Source organism: Cariama cristata, unplaced genomic scaffold (assembly GCF_000690535.1).
Source record: "Cariama cristata isolate BGI_N322 unplaced genomic scaffold, ASM69053v1 scaffold5922, whole genome shotgun sequence".
NCBI classification, from domain to species: Eukaryota; Metazoa; Chordata; class Aves; order Cariamiformes; family Cariamidae; genus Cariama; species Cariama cristata.
In genome coordinates, this window is record NW_009602005.1 from 5,536 (window position 1) to 21,988 (window position 16,453).

The 16,453-nt window shown below is 34.0% G+C and overlaps 1 protein-coding gene across 1 annotated transcript in view; it reads left to right on the plus strand.

Moving 5' to 3' along the window:
* Nucleotides 1-260: 260 nt before the first annotated feature.
* The window catches only part of LOC104157261 (ryanodine receptor 3), a gene marked incomplete at its 3' end in the record, with an annotated part of 118,201 nt that continues 102,008 nt past the window's right edge, over nucleotides 261-16,453 (plus strand). The window contains exons 1-9 of the mRNA XM_009694544.1: nucleotides 261-425; nucleotides 1,483-1,618; nucleotides 3,212-3,307; nucleotides 4,012-4,130; nucleotides 6,577-6,710; nucleotides 7,321-7,562; nucleotides 10,966-11,158; nucleotides 15,108-15,324; nucleotides 15,535-15,639. Coding sequence (XP_009692846.1) covers nucleotides 303-425; nucleotides 1,483-1,618; nucleotides 3,212-3,307; nucleotides 4,012-4,130; nucleotides 6,577-6,710; nucleotides 7,321-7,562; nucleotides 10,966-11,158; nucleotides 15,108-15,324; nucleotides 15,535-15,639 — 1,365 coding nt within the window. The remainder of the gene's footprint in view (nucleotides 426-1,482; nucleotides 1,619-3,211; nucleotides 3,308-4,011; nucleotides 4,131-6,576; nucleotides 6,711-7,320; nucleotides 7,563-10,965; nucleotides 11,159-15,107; nucleotides 15,325-15,534; nucleotides 15,640-16,453) is intronic.

Below are 16,453 nucleotides of genomic sequence, written 5' to 3' on the forward strand. Positions count from 1 at the left end.
TTTGCAGTTTTTTTAATCATTCTCTCTCTTTACATCAGTGCAGAAAGGGAAACATGATTCCACTTCGGGAAGATCTGAGAGCTGGACACCCAAAAAATAGATGTTTGAATGATTTGCAATTCAGATCAGCTGTTGCTCATATATATATGTCATATGTATAACAAGACTTGATTTAGATACCAACAGAAAATAGGCTACTACATAATACTGTAAGTTACAGTGGGAAAATGAATAATACTGCCAGTCTTTCTCATAGCGGAAACAACAGAACGCTACCACCCACTGCCCTGCCTGTTGAGGAGATGGCTCAGACTCTGCAAGACCTGATTACTTACTTCCAGCTTCCCGAAGAAGACCTGGAACATGAAGATAAGCAAAGCAAGCTTCGGTCACTCAAAAACAGACAAAATCTATTCAAAGAAGAGGTCAGAGAAGGGAATTGTTACATTATTTTGATTTTAAGTGTATCACATCACAAACATTGAGAAGTAAACATTATCATCTAGATGCATGCATATGATTTATAATGTAAAGTTCCATAGCTGATATGTATGTATATAAAATAGACTGTAATGCCATATGATAACTTGCTGTTACGTATTTTTTCACTTCCACACTTGTCACAGGCTGCAAGCTCTCTCATAAAATTTGGTCTTAATACTTCTGAGCGTCTTTAAACTGATGTCATTTTTAAAAGAAATTATTGTGACAAGAAATTTCTTTTTCTCTCTATGAAGTTATACATTCTGGATACCCCAAATAAATAATAAAACTGGGATCAGTGATAGATGTTTTAGGTAGATTATTTCTGGTGTCTTTTCCATCCACCAGGGTGTGAAACAGGAACTTTTTATCTCCAGAAACTAGAATAATGCTAGTTTTAGAGAAAGATATGTATTACATAATTGTAGAATTGCTCCTCTCTGAAAATGGAAGAATTACATTTCTGTTTAAATAGGAAATATATTTTACAATCTTTTCATACCTGTTTGGATTGCTTGCAAATTTTCAATATCATTTTAGTCTCCAATCAAACTGAAGTTAAAAATCTATTGTGGTATTTGAACTTATTTGTTTTACAGATATTTGATTGGATAATAAAATTTCCATCTTTTTTAACAAATGAAAGTTCCTTTATATATAAATTTAAAGTGGTGGGATTTTTTTCCTATGTTTATAAGGAAGATTTTATGTAGAAAAGAGTCTGTTCACAAAAAAAAAACCTTTATTGTCAGCTTTGTTTATTCCTTACTTTTTATAATACTTATCTGAGTAAGGAACAGTATAGAATCATTCTCTAAAATGGTTGATTCTGATATAGAAAAATACATATTCAAGTCCTGTAAGCACAGTAGTTTGTCTTTTTTTAATCGAAGATGATGCAACTTTTAAATGTGTATGGGGGAAAAAAATCCTTTAAAAGGACAACAGTAAATGCTTTTTCATGTACAGTTCACTTTCCTCTCTGTCATATGTGTTTAGGGAATGCTGGCACTAGTTTTGAATTGCATTGATCGCTTAAATGACTACAACAGCGCAGCTCATTTTGCAGGAATTGCAAGAGAGGAACATGGTACAGCATGGAAAGAAATCTTGAATCTCCTTTACAAATTGTTAGGTAAGTTCTTCAATAATCTACTGACGTAAAAAAAAACAGGATATGTATTCTTTATATTCTACTTACTGCTTCATCACTAAAGAATACTTTGTGTGTATTCATTCTATCATGTAAAATACAGAATTTCTTCCATATACATCCTGATGTTTATTACAGAGAATGGAGTTTGTTGAGCAGTGATACAGCAGAAGAATAAATCTCAGCTAGGGAAAAGATTGGTGCGGCATGCCAAATGCTTGCTTTTTTTTTTTTTTAATTTAAAAGTACCTGTAGTATGCAAATAGGTGTGAATTATTATTTTAAAAATTAGAAAAACTAGAAAACAGACTTCATATATGAAGCTGAAGAGCAGCCTAAAAGTAATAGTCAGAGCTTGTAGGTCTACTGAATCCATGTTTGTCACTTGAGGCTTAGATTTAAATGTTAATAAAAATAATTACATAAAACAGAAATGAAATTTTTTTTTTTCAGTTTCAGTGCCGTGCTTTCTAGAGTTAACTGTTTCTGTGTTGTAGCAGGGCCAAAATTATAGAGTAGGAAAAGTATATGTATGTGTATTTCTTTAAATCACTAGTTTGATACCTGAGTGGCGTAATTCATCATATAGGAGAATCTTGTCTTCTTATGGAGTTTAAATACATTCTGATTTCGTTACAAAGAAAGTTAGTCCCGAACCGTAGTAAAATACACAAGAGTTAGAACAAGAATAAAACAAACCGGGGGAGCGCTTTGAAGCATGAGGTTATTCACATAGCACAGACATGCAGATGCTTCTGGTGAATTCATCTCATTGCATTAGAAAGTAATGAGATACCATTGCCTGCATTTTACTACAATCTTGTGAGTTTAAAGAGAAGTAGGATGAAAAAAATCTCTTTAGTGCTATGTGGGCCTTCTCAGATTTTGTCTTGATTTTCTTCTGCAGGTACTTCTTGAACACACTTGTTCTGATGTAATAAATACTAAATTAATGCTTCATAATAAAAATCCTTGACAATTGTCTACAAAAGGCTTTTTTTTGTTTTTTTTTTATGATCAGTAATAACTTTTAGAAGAAAAAAAATTAGTACTGTTTGAAATACTTGAGTGCTGATGAACTTTCAAAGTGCAGTCAAATAACATTGTATTCTGTGCAGCTGATGACTAAAAGTTATTCTATAACATGTTTTAATCAGAAAGTAGAGCTAAAGAGCAGTACAACCAACCTGCACTTGAGCTTATACTTCTGCGTATGCTTTTCCCACTCATTGGTAGGAAGAAATAGAGGTGTTTCAGCCTCTTGATCATGACAGTGCTTGACATCTGCATCAAACAAGGGTGGTGGATAATTTCTATTTAAATTTAACAACAAAATAAAACATAAAGCATGTTTTCTGCTGAAATTCTTGTTTATCCAGTGGACCCGTGGCAACTTCAAAAATTGCATGCTCTTTAGAAGTTATGTCAGTTGCTGATATTCAAATTAATGAAAATCTTAATTCTTCATTACCATAACATATGTGTATTTAGGATTTATCTGTTTAATATTGTGTTAAGATATATATGATTAACATTGGTGATTTAAAAAGGAAATCTCCTGTGGGTTTTTTCCAGCTGCTCTCATTCGTGGCAACAGAAACAATTGTACTCAGTTTTCCAGTAACCTTGACTGGCTAATAAGTAAATTGGACAGATTAGAATCTTCCTCAGGTGAGACTCGCTTCTGTTGATGTAACTTAACTATCAATGCACCATATGCAGCTGTCTTACATTATAAATGTCAGAGCAATTTTCCATGAAAACAAGATGGGTTAGAAAACAAATACACTGCATTTTTTGTAATTGAGAAAAGTATTACATTTAAACAGACTTTTTTGTGGCATTTTTGGGTTTCATACATTTGGTATGTACAATACCACATCCAGTCAGTGTTGAAAGTGACTTCAGTGAATTAATGGGCTGGGTCAGACAGTATCAAGACTACTGTCCTGTTGTTGTCAAGTAACACCACAATTGTTTGTGGACACAAGTACAAATAACATATACATAGAGAGAGAGAAGTGTTTTTTTCACTATGGAGTGTTCAACAGAATATCAAAATACTATACAGTGCTCACTACTAAAACCTTTGTCTCTCGTTAAAAAGAAGGAGCTAAACTTGCATTTTTCTCAGGTGGTTTTAACATTGTGGCTATTTTCAAAAGAAAGCAGAAATTAACAGCTTCATAGTGCATTTATGTCTAATGCACTTCACATCATAGTCATATCAATACTCCTTAAAAGTGTTTTCTTTCTCTTTAGACTGGAAAAAAGATAGCATCTCTTAAGATACTCTGTTATTTACTGAGCTTTTAGATTGTGCTCAGTTGCACAGATGATTTAGTGACAACATTATTTCTGTGGCCTTCAAACAGGTATTTTGGAAGTGTTGCACTGCATCTTGATTGAAAGCCCAGAAGCTTTAAATATAATAGCTGAGGAGCACATCAAATCCATTATTTCATTGTTGGATAAACACGGGCGCAATTACAAGGTATGTTTGGAAAAACTAAGGATGTATTGATAATCTTACAATGATTTGTGGAAAAAACCCAGAGAAATGTCTGCATGGAAATGGGATTCTAGTACCTTTTAAAGGAATAAAATAACCTTGAAGTACGTCTGCAAAATTGCTTTGTTGAGATTAAAAAAATGTGTAATACATCATTGCTTTTCAGTTTCAAATACAGCAAATATGTATGACAAGCAAATAGTTAAGAAATATTGATAACCAGTCAGAACTTTGGATTTGCTGAGAAAGTGAAGCGTTCTAGTGGCTGTAAGCATGTGGACAGGGTAGCTTGGTTTGTGATGCAGGGCTCTGCAGAAACAGTAAACTACCATTGTTGGATCTGCATAAAGACAGAACTAAGTCCTGCAAAGTCATTCATAACTTGGGTAATAATAATAGTAGCAGAAAAGAACAAAATAAAATGAGAAATTGGAAAAATAATCCAAATATCTCAAAACACAGGTGTTCAGAAGAAAGAAAAAACCTATGAATTATACCAAAAGAAATAATGGTGGAAATTAATTTAGACATCAGTGTACAATTTATTATGACAGAAGGAGGTAAACACAGCTTCTTGCTGTGATCAGGATGACATCACAACACAGAGGAGGATATAGTTTTATGTGTGATTTTCTGATGTGAGTTTCGTTCCTCAATTAAAATTCTATTTGAAAGACTGCTAACCTGGAGGAAGAACAAAGAAAATTTTAGTGAGCTGAAATTACTGATTGACAGGAGAAGGTGATACAGAGAACTTAGCCAACTATAGATATGGCAAAGGAGAGAAGTATTTTTAAGCGTGGTTAAGGAGTATGAACTGGCATAAGTAGGCATAAGAAAAAAGTTGAAATTACAGCAGTAGTTTTAGCTTACTATTTTTAGCTGTTAGCAAGATTATTGTGCTGTGCCAGTCACCTGCAAAGAGAACCTTTCAGCTGGAGCATCTTGATGTAGACCTCATACTGAGAACTTAAAGCAGAAAAGGAAAATGTTGTATACAGGATAAGAATTAGACTGAGTAATGGATTTGTGCATTTCCATTTGTAATGTCTTTGACTAAACATCAGTAAGTACTGAAGTAATGTCAAGTAATGAATTTATTTATTATTCTGGAAACAGTATATTTGTTCTCCTGCTAGATTAGAAATTCTGTTGTGATTTAGGAAATAAGAAACAGTAATATTATTAACCAAAATTGTCTTGGAAATTATTTATTTGAAGGATTTTTTAAATGAAAAGCCATGTATCAGAACTATGGTCAGCGAGTGCATAGAGATTATTTAAACAGTTTATACGTAAATTCTGAGGTACTGATAATCATTAATTTTATTAAGACACTTTACAGCTGGGTACTGGTCAGAGTTTCTGTGTTTATTAAAGTTACTACCTCTATCCTTCCGCTAGAGATTTCTGCCCAATAACAGGTGGGCTAGGACATAGCAAATTTCACAATATGTTAGCTTAAACTGCTGTTGAGGGTGTATTTGTGCTGATACACTAGGCAGAGAACAGGAGTGGCTAAAATAAATGTTCTGTTCTGCTGCTCCTTGGGTTGTACAACAGTTTCCAAAACGGTAATCAACAGTGTGAAGATGGTTCTTTGTCTTGGAGATGGTCTGTAAGAGTTTACACCATTTGGGCTCATTGCTGAATGATTACTTGTCAGAGCTGAGGTGCTTCTTTAAGCTTCTCTGTTTTTTGCAAAAGTGTGCAGCTTTGTCCCTCAGCGTTAGACACCACTGTTTCTGTGTTTTCTCTTCCAAAACCTTTTGCTCCAGTAATCTGTGGGAGAATTATGTTGATCTCTTTCACTTTTCAGACTGTGAGCAAAAAAAAGCAAGCTGAAATGTTAGAATAAGATCTTTCTGAAACTCTGTTTTGCTTTATATGAATTCTTTTAAATGTTTTTAATTTTAAAAGTAAATGGATTTCTTCTCATGCTGAAAACATGCTTTCAGAACAGATTCATAAACAGTCTGAGAATTACAGTTGCAACTTGACCACTAATTTTGCTCAGAAAGTTTTTTGGGCTGCAGTAAATTTCTCAAAGAATTTCATTTTGCATTTCAAATTTTTAATGAGATTTAATTAAAGAAATTGTAAAGAGTTGACACACAGCTATTCTAGATTTGCTTTTTTCTAATCAAAATGAGAATAAGGAATCTCAAAGGAAGGTTTTTTGAGGCATTTTGCAAACCCTATGTTCCAAATTTGTGTTCCATGAATGTTTGATGTCCTCTATCAGTAGTACAGACTACACTCGGTCCATATACATGAGAAGTATTTAGAAAATAATAATGATAATGTGTATTATATTCCTTGCTTTAGGTCTCTTCAGAATGTAAATTAAGCTGACAACTGAATAATCGTATATGCAGCTGCCTTTACACAACTTTCTTCTGATTTTTTTGTTTTAAAAAAACAAAAGGTTCTTGATGTGCTTTGCTCTCTCTGTGTCTGTAATGGAGTTGCAGTTCGTGCCAATCAAAATTTGATCTGTGACAATCTACTGCCTAGAAGAGACTTACTCTTGCAAACACGTTTGATTAATGATGTGACAAGGTATAGTGACATGTTTTATTGTTATATTAGAAGAAATGGAACCTACATGTCTTCAATAATTAATTGAAGAAAATACTGTAACCTAAGAGATGTTCCACAGCTTTTATATTGAGACACACACTTTAGAAAGTTTTTATGTTACAATGGCAATTGTAATGGAAACTGTGCTCAGATAGGAATTGCTAATTAAAACTAAGATCTATCCTGAAATGGAAAGGTGAAAGTTGCTTGTTTCTCATTAAAAACAGAGCATGGCTTTACCTAATAATTATTAAGGAGTACATAAACTACTGTCAAGTACTTGTGTGTTTTAAGAGGGATTTGATTTCCTGGCAACACCACTCCTGTTTGTTTTTATTTTAGGAAATGATCTTGTTATTCCTCTTTTGACTCTTAAGTTTTTTCAAAGCATTGAATGTATACTTTAGAAGATGGTTCTACAGCAGCTTTATGAAGTCATAAAATGGGTCACTATTTTAAATAGTATAAACAAAATGTGAACATCTACACTTTTACTGTATTTGCAAAGTGAATTTGACTATTATACAGCAATACAATTTATATGTCGCATTTTATGTTTACACTAACTGGCTTACATTTTCTTTCTTAGCATAAGACCAAACATATTTTTGGGTGTTGCTGAGGGCTCTGCACAATACAAGAAGTGGTACTTTGAGTTAATAATTGATCAGGTTGATCCATTCTTGACGGCAGAACCAACCCATTTACGAGTTGGATGGGCCTCTACTTCAGGTTATGCCCCCTATCCTGGAGGTGGAGAAGGATGGGGAGGCAATGGTGTTGGTGATGACCTGTACTCTTATGGTTTTGATGGCCTTCATCTGTGGTCTGGTAAGTACTTTATTCAGTTCCACTTATTCTTACATTTAGGAGTTACCTACCTTTACCTTCAGTACCTGTGTATATATAGCATATTATTTTATAGTGAGCCAGGTTCAGAACTCCAGGATACTATGAAGTTATTTAGAATTTAAGATCAGACCTCTTGTCTGATATTTTAGTCAATATTGAATTATACCAGTTAGGCTTTTTAGCAGATAGCTTCTGTTTTCATGATTTTGATCCAAAAATGGTGTTTTCCAGATCTAGATCAATACTGACTTAAGTCTATCTGTTCAAAATCGATGAACGTGTTGATCTCAGAAAAATTCATTTTATATAGATCTACATTTGCATTATTCTTTCACTTTGTATCTACAGTTGAAGTAAAATCACATTACTATTGTCACACCTAATGGTAGATTTAATAAATTTAAATTTTGATAAATAGTTTTATAAAAGATAATTTTGGCAATTAGAAATAAGAATTGCTGCACTATTACCAACTTTGGTTGGTTTTAGAACATAGATTTCTGTGGTGTAGTATCAAACAGAAAACCTGTAGTTGCTATACTGTTTGAAAAAATATTTTTCATATTATTATCTAAAATAGGCTTAGAAGAAACAGTTTTTCTAAGAAGCTTCTTAATGTGTGTAGTAATCTAGGAGACTCTCAATTAGTACTGTAGTGAAGTGGTTACACTTGCAGTTTATAAAGAAGGGAGTTAATGAATGCCAGCACATGCATATTTTGTGGTTACTTAAGAGTCAGTGACAATAAACTTGTGGTCTTATTAGCCGTTCTTTGTTCAAGGAAATTGAAGATGTTAGTGGGCTGAGTTAACAAAAAAGTAGAAGTCACCGACCATGCAGTTGGGTTGATTTGAGTAAGACCTCTAGAAGATTAAAAGGAGTTTACAGGAGGGCTCATGTGAAGAGTTGCAGTTATAAAGAAATAACCACTGAGGAAAAAGGAGAAAACAGAAGAATCTGAATAGGATGGTTTGGAGGGGGATTAGTGAGAGCCTTCTGAGGCACATAATTACCTAGAAAGTGGCTTTGGAGCTATGAGCAAGGCTGTTGGTTTTTTGTGTGCTTATCCCTCTTCCAATACTGTATCCAGGGAAAGGGAACTAGAATATACTTTTTGTAAACAGAAAGGTTTGTTACAGCAGAGTACCTTTTTTTTTACATAAATTTTTTACATAAATATTTAAAACAGAGCTTTGGCAATTAGGTTTTGTACCTACTATGTGTAACAATCTCTCTTAATTGGCAAAGGTCTTTCATTCATATAGAAGATTTTTGTTAAGAATATAATGAAACTTCATTATATAATGAATATAATGAACCTTTTATTAACATTGTATTAATACGGTCTAAAAATGTATTTTCTCTGGCTTATACCTTTGTTAATCATAAATTGCTGGAGAGCAAATTTTATTGGCTGGGTCTCTACCTCAAGATAGAATTGAGTTGAAAACTGAGTTCATTTTCCAGAATGAGATGTGGACATTTTTTTCCAAAGTTAGACAATTTTGGCCACCTTTTCTCTGAAATGTTCAAATATTGAGTTGGGAATGTAACATGTTGTTCTAAAGGACATTTTGTAACAATTTGTTCAAAAGACTTAGAAAAAACTTAAGTAGCAGCACACTTTATGGATCTGTCTTAATTTAACTGTTTTGTTTCTCGAGTATGTAGCCATCCTTGAGCATTCAGAAATTCGGGGAAAAAGAACAGACATTATTTCAGTCCTTGTGTATGCAATCTTTAATTATGAAGTAGCATGCTACTTTTGCTTCTGGATCTCTCTTGTGTACACAGTAAATGATGGTTATTTTTTAGCTTGTTCAATTTGTGGCTTGTGCTTTATTTACTGTATACTATTCAAGGCATGTAGGCAAAATCAATAATTTCCCTATATTTCTTAGTGCCTTGAAATGCCATATACGGCTACGTACTCTTTAATTGCTCAGAAAAGAATAGCGTGGGGCCGTGCAATTAAAAGGTGTGTTGTAAATACAGCATTCATAAATTCACTGGATTCGATTTTATGGCCTTAATTCTAACATTTCCTAATTTGGGTGTGTTTGACTTTCCAATTATATTGGCTTTGTTCTAGCCTGGATTTTGTATATAAAATATCATATAATTCAGTATTTTTTTTCAGCACTACTGAACAACTATCAAATGAGAGAAATAATGATTTTTGGGAGTAGGCTGGGCGACATATGTAACATACTCCATTAGAAATGGCTGAATAAATCATTAATAGAAAATTAAACACTAATTGAACTTCAGAAATACAGTGCTCCAGAGTCTCTTAAATGTCATCTCTTGCAGTAAGGGAAAATTCAGAGTACTTAAACTGTCCTGAACAGTTGGGCTTGACTTGACTTGTTCTTAAGAAGTTCTAAACACAGTAATTTGGAATAGTGTTCAACTGCTTAATTAGACTTGCTTTACAGTTAAAATACAGTGTTTTCAAGGGAATCATTTTGAAAGGAATTCTGAAGAGGTATTCATTGGCTAAAAATATTCCCGAATACTCAAGTGCAATTGAAAAACTGTGGTTATCTGTAAATGTGTATAGTTAAATTACTTCAAATATATTATCTCTAGTTAATTGTTGTAATTGCTGAGTCCTGTGCATGGCTGTAAGGTTCCACCTTCCCAGGTGGGAGAAATGAAGCTTCCTCTGTTTAGTGTATGGCTGTAGTTGATAAAGAAAGCCTGGCCCATTGAATTCTTGAGCCATTTTTTGATAACTGAGTATACCATTCTGCCTCTTAATACTGTAAACCTGGATATTGGTCATAATCACAGCTCCAGTAGAATTAGAGAATGGTTTGAGTTGGAAGGGACCTTTAAAGATTGCCTAGTCCAACTCCCTGCTGCAGGCAGGGACATCCTTCATTAAATCAGGTAGTTCAAAGCCCCATCCAACCTTCCAATGACAGGGCATCCACAACTCTGGGGAATCTGTTCCAGTGTCTCAGCACGGAATATTCACAAATATGTGAATCTGGTATTTCACAAATAACTAAAGAAAATGAAATTGAATATATCAATGTTAGCTTTATGAAGAGGGCATAATTTACTGTGCCTCAGTACTCTTACATCAGGCTATGGTGTGAACTTTCATGATTTCAGCTGAGCATATTCTGTCTTGCTAACGGTGTCAGAGGTCTCAAGTGATTTGCTCACTTTATGCACTTCCTCCACATATCAGTTTGAAGAATGTTGGCTCACTGTCTCTGAAAGCAGAACTGTTCATAAAACAGATCAAGGCAAGATCATGTCTTCATGACTACGAACAAAAAACTTGATGGTGATTTTGAGGAAATAATTTCAATGTTAAGCCTATGAGAGTCTGCTTAAAGCTGCTGATTACTGAATACTTTTATCCTAGGTCGTGTACCCAGAGCTGTAGCATCTGTCAATCAGCATTTATTAGCATCTGATGATGTGGTTAGCTGCTGCTTGGATTTAGGTGTACCCAGCATTTCATTCCGCATTAATGGACAGCCTGTACAAGGAATGTTTGAGAACTTCAGTACAGAAGGGTTTTTCTTCCCTGTTGTAAGCTTATCAGCAGGTGTAAAGTAAGTACAGCTTAATTTTAATTGTTTTCTTTGCTGTCTTGTCACACAAAATATTGTCCAAATTCATGCATGATTTGTTCTGGTTTGATATTTTGGTTCTGCCCAACCAGCAGCTGGGAGGGAGGGAGACAGGAAGGTACTGATCTTTAGTGATGATTTCACTTTCATTTCATTTTAGTGATGATTTCACTTAAGGGTGAAATGCGAGTTTGTTGGCAATTTAACCAAGTCACAGTGTCTGAAACTTATTATTTTATGGGTATTTGGTGACCTAGGGGAAATTAATTTTTTCTTATTCCAATTATCAGTGAAAAAAAAAGAAACACATTAGAAACACAGCACCACATTTGGCACTAATTAAAGTTCTCACTGGCTTTCTCAGCAGCAAGTAAAAACCTAAGTCTTCATGAAAAATGATACTATATTCACAGTAGGAAACACAAAGAACTGATGAGAAGCAGTTTTGGAATCTCATTACTAATATTGCCCGTTTCTTACCTGTTTTGTAGGTAAAATACTGAGATTCAAACTTACCATTTTCAGGCTTCTATTGTTATCTTACCTTTAATTCATTCTGAAAATCTTCTGCAAATGTCAGTCTACTTAAGTGGCCAAAATACTTGTGCTAACATTAGAAAGCTGACACAACAAAAGACTAGCTCTTGCACTGTTGTTGTAACATGACCAATTTCTGTTCAGTTCATCTTAGAGCATCTTCATTGCTGGTATTGACAGGCAACAATTTTAGGAAGAAAAGACATAAAGATAATATTTAAGGAGAATTCTTCAATGAGAAAGGTTGGGATTTTTCTGTCTTTTGTAGGCTGGGCATGATTGCTGCATGAAATATGGGTAAGTTAGGAAAATTTTTCACTGTGAAAAAATGCTAGCAGTCTATATGTCAATAGCTGCCAGAAACTGCCAAACTTAGAAGATATTATCAGGAGTGGAGTAAGAGATTGTGGTGAAGGAATGAAAAGATGCAAAGGGCTGACTTTTATTTAAAGGAGGATTTATCTTATACATGGCAATTTTTGAGAAATGAAGGTTTGGTATGGCCAGAATAGACAGTATATAGCTTTCATGAGTGAAAATTAGCTCGGTTTATAAATGGTTCATACATTTAGCAATTAAGAAGGAAAATCTTTGTTTCTCTGAGGTGAAGTAAATCAGATAACTAGTCCTCTGTGGGCTTTTACTTCTGTGATCAGTACATAAATACTTTGAGCACCTCATGCTTAAGAGAACCTCCCAGGTGAGAATACTAACAGAGACCAAACAGAATAAAGGAGGTCTGAGAAGGGCTTATTAAATCAATTTTCACTTATTCTCTGAGAGTGGCCCTACTATGTAGCTACATTAGCCCAAGAGCTTTTGAAAATGTTCATTGCTTTTTTTATGTAAGAAATCTACCTAAACCTGTGTAATTATTTTTCTTCATTCTTATTTGATGTTGTTTGTGTATTTTGTGAGAGCATTTTCCCTTGAAGTTAATAGTAGCTGATAGCAGTAGCAGTTTATATGTCATCTTCTGTGTCTGTTAATATCAAAGAAATGTTTTTACATGGGAATCCTGAGTTCGTAAGTGGAGGAGAGTGTTTTGCACTGGGCACAAACTCTTATGTTTGTACTTCTGCTGTGGCTTATCTGGTTTTCCTCTGCTTTCTGTGACTTCTCAGTCTCTGATTGTGGGTCTGCTTCATCATTCCACCATCAGTTTTTCCTCTCTAAACCCTTGTTGGCACCTGCTTACCCATACTGTCTCTTTTTCTGTTTTTTACTGTGTGTTCTCTCTATCTATCCATTTTTTCCTTCTTCTACCAATGGTGCTATGAGCTCTCCTTATAGTACTACAATATGACCGTTCAAATAATCTAGAAATTTAAACAACCACTCTGTGTTGAGAATTCATTTTCTTTTCTTCTGTTTTTCTTTTCTTCTATTCAGGTTTATTTAACCTCCTCTTAAAAAGTGTGTAGATGCAGATAAAGAAATTAAATATGAGATTAACTTTAAATGAGTCATCCAACATGTTTTTAGGGAAGTTAGGGGTCTAGATGTGTTGACACAAAAAGTCAACATCTTAAAAGTAAATGCCTGGTGCTTTTAGTAATTTAACATGAGGTACATTAAATACTGTTACCATGGGGGTCTTGTCCTTCACAGACAGCCTTTGTAGTAAGCAAAAGACTGTTTAGCATAGTCTTGTCATTCAGGCTACAAAAGCTACATATAGCTGCTAGCAAATTGCTAGAATGGTAGGTGCAATTGCCTAAGTACAGCCCAGCTCTGAAATTAGGCAAAAGGAGTAGTAATTAACCTAAATCAATCTGTTTAGCTATTTCTAGCTGTCTTTTAGGAGTTATATTGATTTATATTTGATTTTCAGGAGGAATCTTTTTAAGGTTAAGGTCAGACAAATGAAAACAAGTTTTTCAAATCGAAAGTTCTGAATATTTCTTTTAAAATGAGGCAAAAAGCCACAGCTTCATGGAGTGTTCAGGTTTTTTAAAGAGCATGCAGCAGTAGGAGGATATAGCCTCTGTGGAGCTTTAGATACTGCATTGAAGAACAGGGAAAAAACAGGCCTCAAAGGGACTGAGAACATCATAAAGATAAGGTGAGATGGAATGGGTTGCTACAATTCAGAAAAATTTGCTAAGTTGGCAGGAAGTAAGGAGCTGTTTACTGGGGTGTTGCTGGCAAGGGAAGAATGGCATCAGAGTTTTTCCATTTTGATTCTTTCTTTGACTTTTGTCTATTTAGAAATTTAGACTTCTAGGTCTTAAAACAAAATTGACCTTTTTATTTTTAAAGTATTTTGATCTGTGTCGGGGCTTGCCGTAAAGAGAGGTCTAAGCTCAAAGTTGTCATCTCAAATATTTAGCTGCCTTAGGATCATACAAATATTTTAAACAAGGTATTTTTAAAATGAAATTAGAAAGTTCAAGCTTAATAGAAGTAATCAATAATAGTATATTTCTGTGGACATTGAACCATTTCAGATACTTGTGACTTGTGCTTATGTACATCCTGTTTGAGAAAACTTGTGTGTCTTAATTTTTCTCCTCTTTTTATATTATTAATGTCTCTTACTCCCAATGAAATATGTCGATCTGATAGCTCTAGTATTTCCAGAATTGCAAGTAAAAAGTATAGGCTGCTTCTGGTGACCCCATCACAACAAATGTATGGACTATTTCCTAGAGATAACAGTTGTTTTTAATTTTCTGTGGTTGTTTACCTCTAGAGATTGCCTGTATGAGGACCAAAGTATGAAGTTGGATAGTTTTTGTCTTTGTTGTTTTTCCTGGTACCCTTAAATTTATATGAAAAATAGATATCTGAGGAGAAACAGAAAACTTTAGGGGTTTAATAGGAATCTTAGTTAAGCTTCTGAAACTCATTACGAGTTGTAGTATTTGGTATAATTTTGTTTGCTCGATTTATGTATTATGATTATAGTGGTTTTTTTCCACCATATCCTCTTGGTTTTTTTCTCGTGTGCCAACTGCCTGCGTGAGTGCACTGAGAAGTTACTTTAAAACTTTTAAGTGATACATAAATAGTCCCTACAGGATTTTTTTGAGTAACAGTCCAATTTAAATTTGATTTGTGTTACCAAATCATTTAAATGCCTTAAAAATTTCACGATTTACAACCATTTGATTTTAAGTAAGAAACATTTTTTAAAAAAATACACTACTGCATTGAATAATTAGTTTTGCGTTGGCCCAAACCATTTTTCAAAAAATAGTGGATAGGTGATGGTGTTACTGATGGTTTCTGCTAGCATGAATGCTTGATAACTCTTTAGTGTTTATCAAAGCATGACACCTGCATTTCTGTAAATGCTATTCAAATAAATGTTTAAGTTTCTAAATTATTTATTTATGTTAGTATATGCTGACAATTTAAGAGTATAATTTCTTCATCAAAAATTACACAGAGTTCGTTTCTTACTGGGTGGACGTCATGGAGAGTTTAAATTTCTGCCTCCTGCTGGGTATGCTCCTTGTTATGAAGCATTGCTTCCAAAAGAGAAGATGAAACTGGAACCAGTGAAAGAATATAAGAGAGATTCTGATGGAGTGAGGGATTTGCTGGGTACAACACAATTCCTCTCCCAAGCTTCCTTTATTCCTTGTCCAATAGACACCAGTCAGGTATGTTAACTATGCAATAATGGGATTGCAAAATATGTCTTAACAAAATTTAAATTCACAATATAAAAACTAAACTAGCTTGCCCGCTTTCTTAGCAATTCATCATTTGTGTGTTGCGATGTATTTAACTGAACTAGAAGATCTTGGATGTACAAGGTGTGGTAACTGGAACATTTTCTTATTTGTGGAATTGTTATGCTCTTTTCTTAGATTGCTCTTCCTTTTCATCTTGAAAAGATCAGGGACAAACTAGCTGAAAATATCCATGAACTGTGGGGAATGAATAAAATAGAACTGGGCTGGACATACGGCAAGGTATGTTTTGAATGACTTGTGTGGGTACAGCCACCTATATGAGGTTAAGTCTCCTACCAGAAAACCTGGACTTGGAGGTTGAACAGAGTATTTAATGGTGATTTATACATTACTAACAGTAGATGGATGTGTCAGCTGGCAGGAGACAATGATACTAACTAATGTTTAGAAGGCAAATTTCGAATATAAATAAAGTACGTATTTTAGCACTGGCAGTAATTAACCATTTGGAAAAAAATCTTAATTGAGAAACGTACTAGCTATACCAAGATGGAATTTACTGAAAATCATACCAATAGTGAGTAAGCTCTCAACTCTGGTTACTCTAGTGTTTGGGATCAAAGAGATAACAAGCAAAAAGTCTGTTGTGAAAATTTGCTTCTGTTGATAATGGAAACAGAGGTTTGGTGACTTTTGTAAACATTCAAATTCCTCAAAGTTCAGTTTTTTTATTTAATTTGTTACAATTAAAACTTATTGTAATGATCCTTTATAATGTGGTATAACCTAACAGCTTGAAGAGAGTAAGGTCATCTGGTCAACATTATTTAAATGCATGTGACAAGGCATTCCCTGCCCAATGGACGTCACCAAATGAAAAACAGTTAAAAGGGTAGACCAAGAATATTATATTCAGAATATTATATTAAATTCAACAATTACATTAAAATTAGTACCTTCTTCTAGTAATATAAAGTTCTAAAGGCTATATTCTGTCTTGAATTTAGATTATTTCATCTTACTTCTTTTCAAATTCAGATTTATTAGGCTAGTCCTCCATATACTCATCAGAACTGTGTCCTGCCTCAGAATA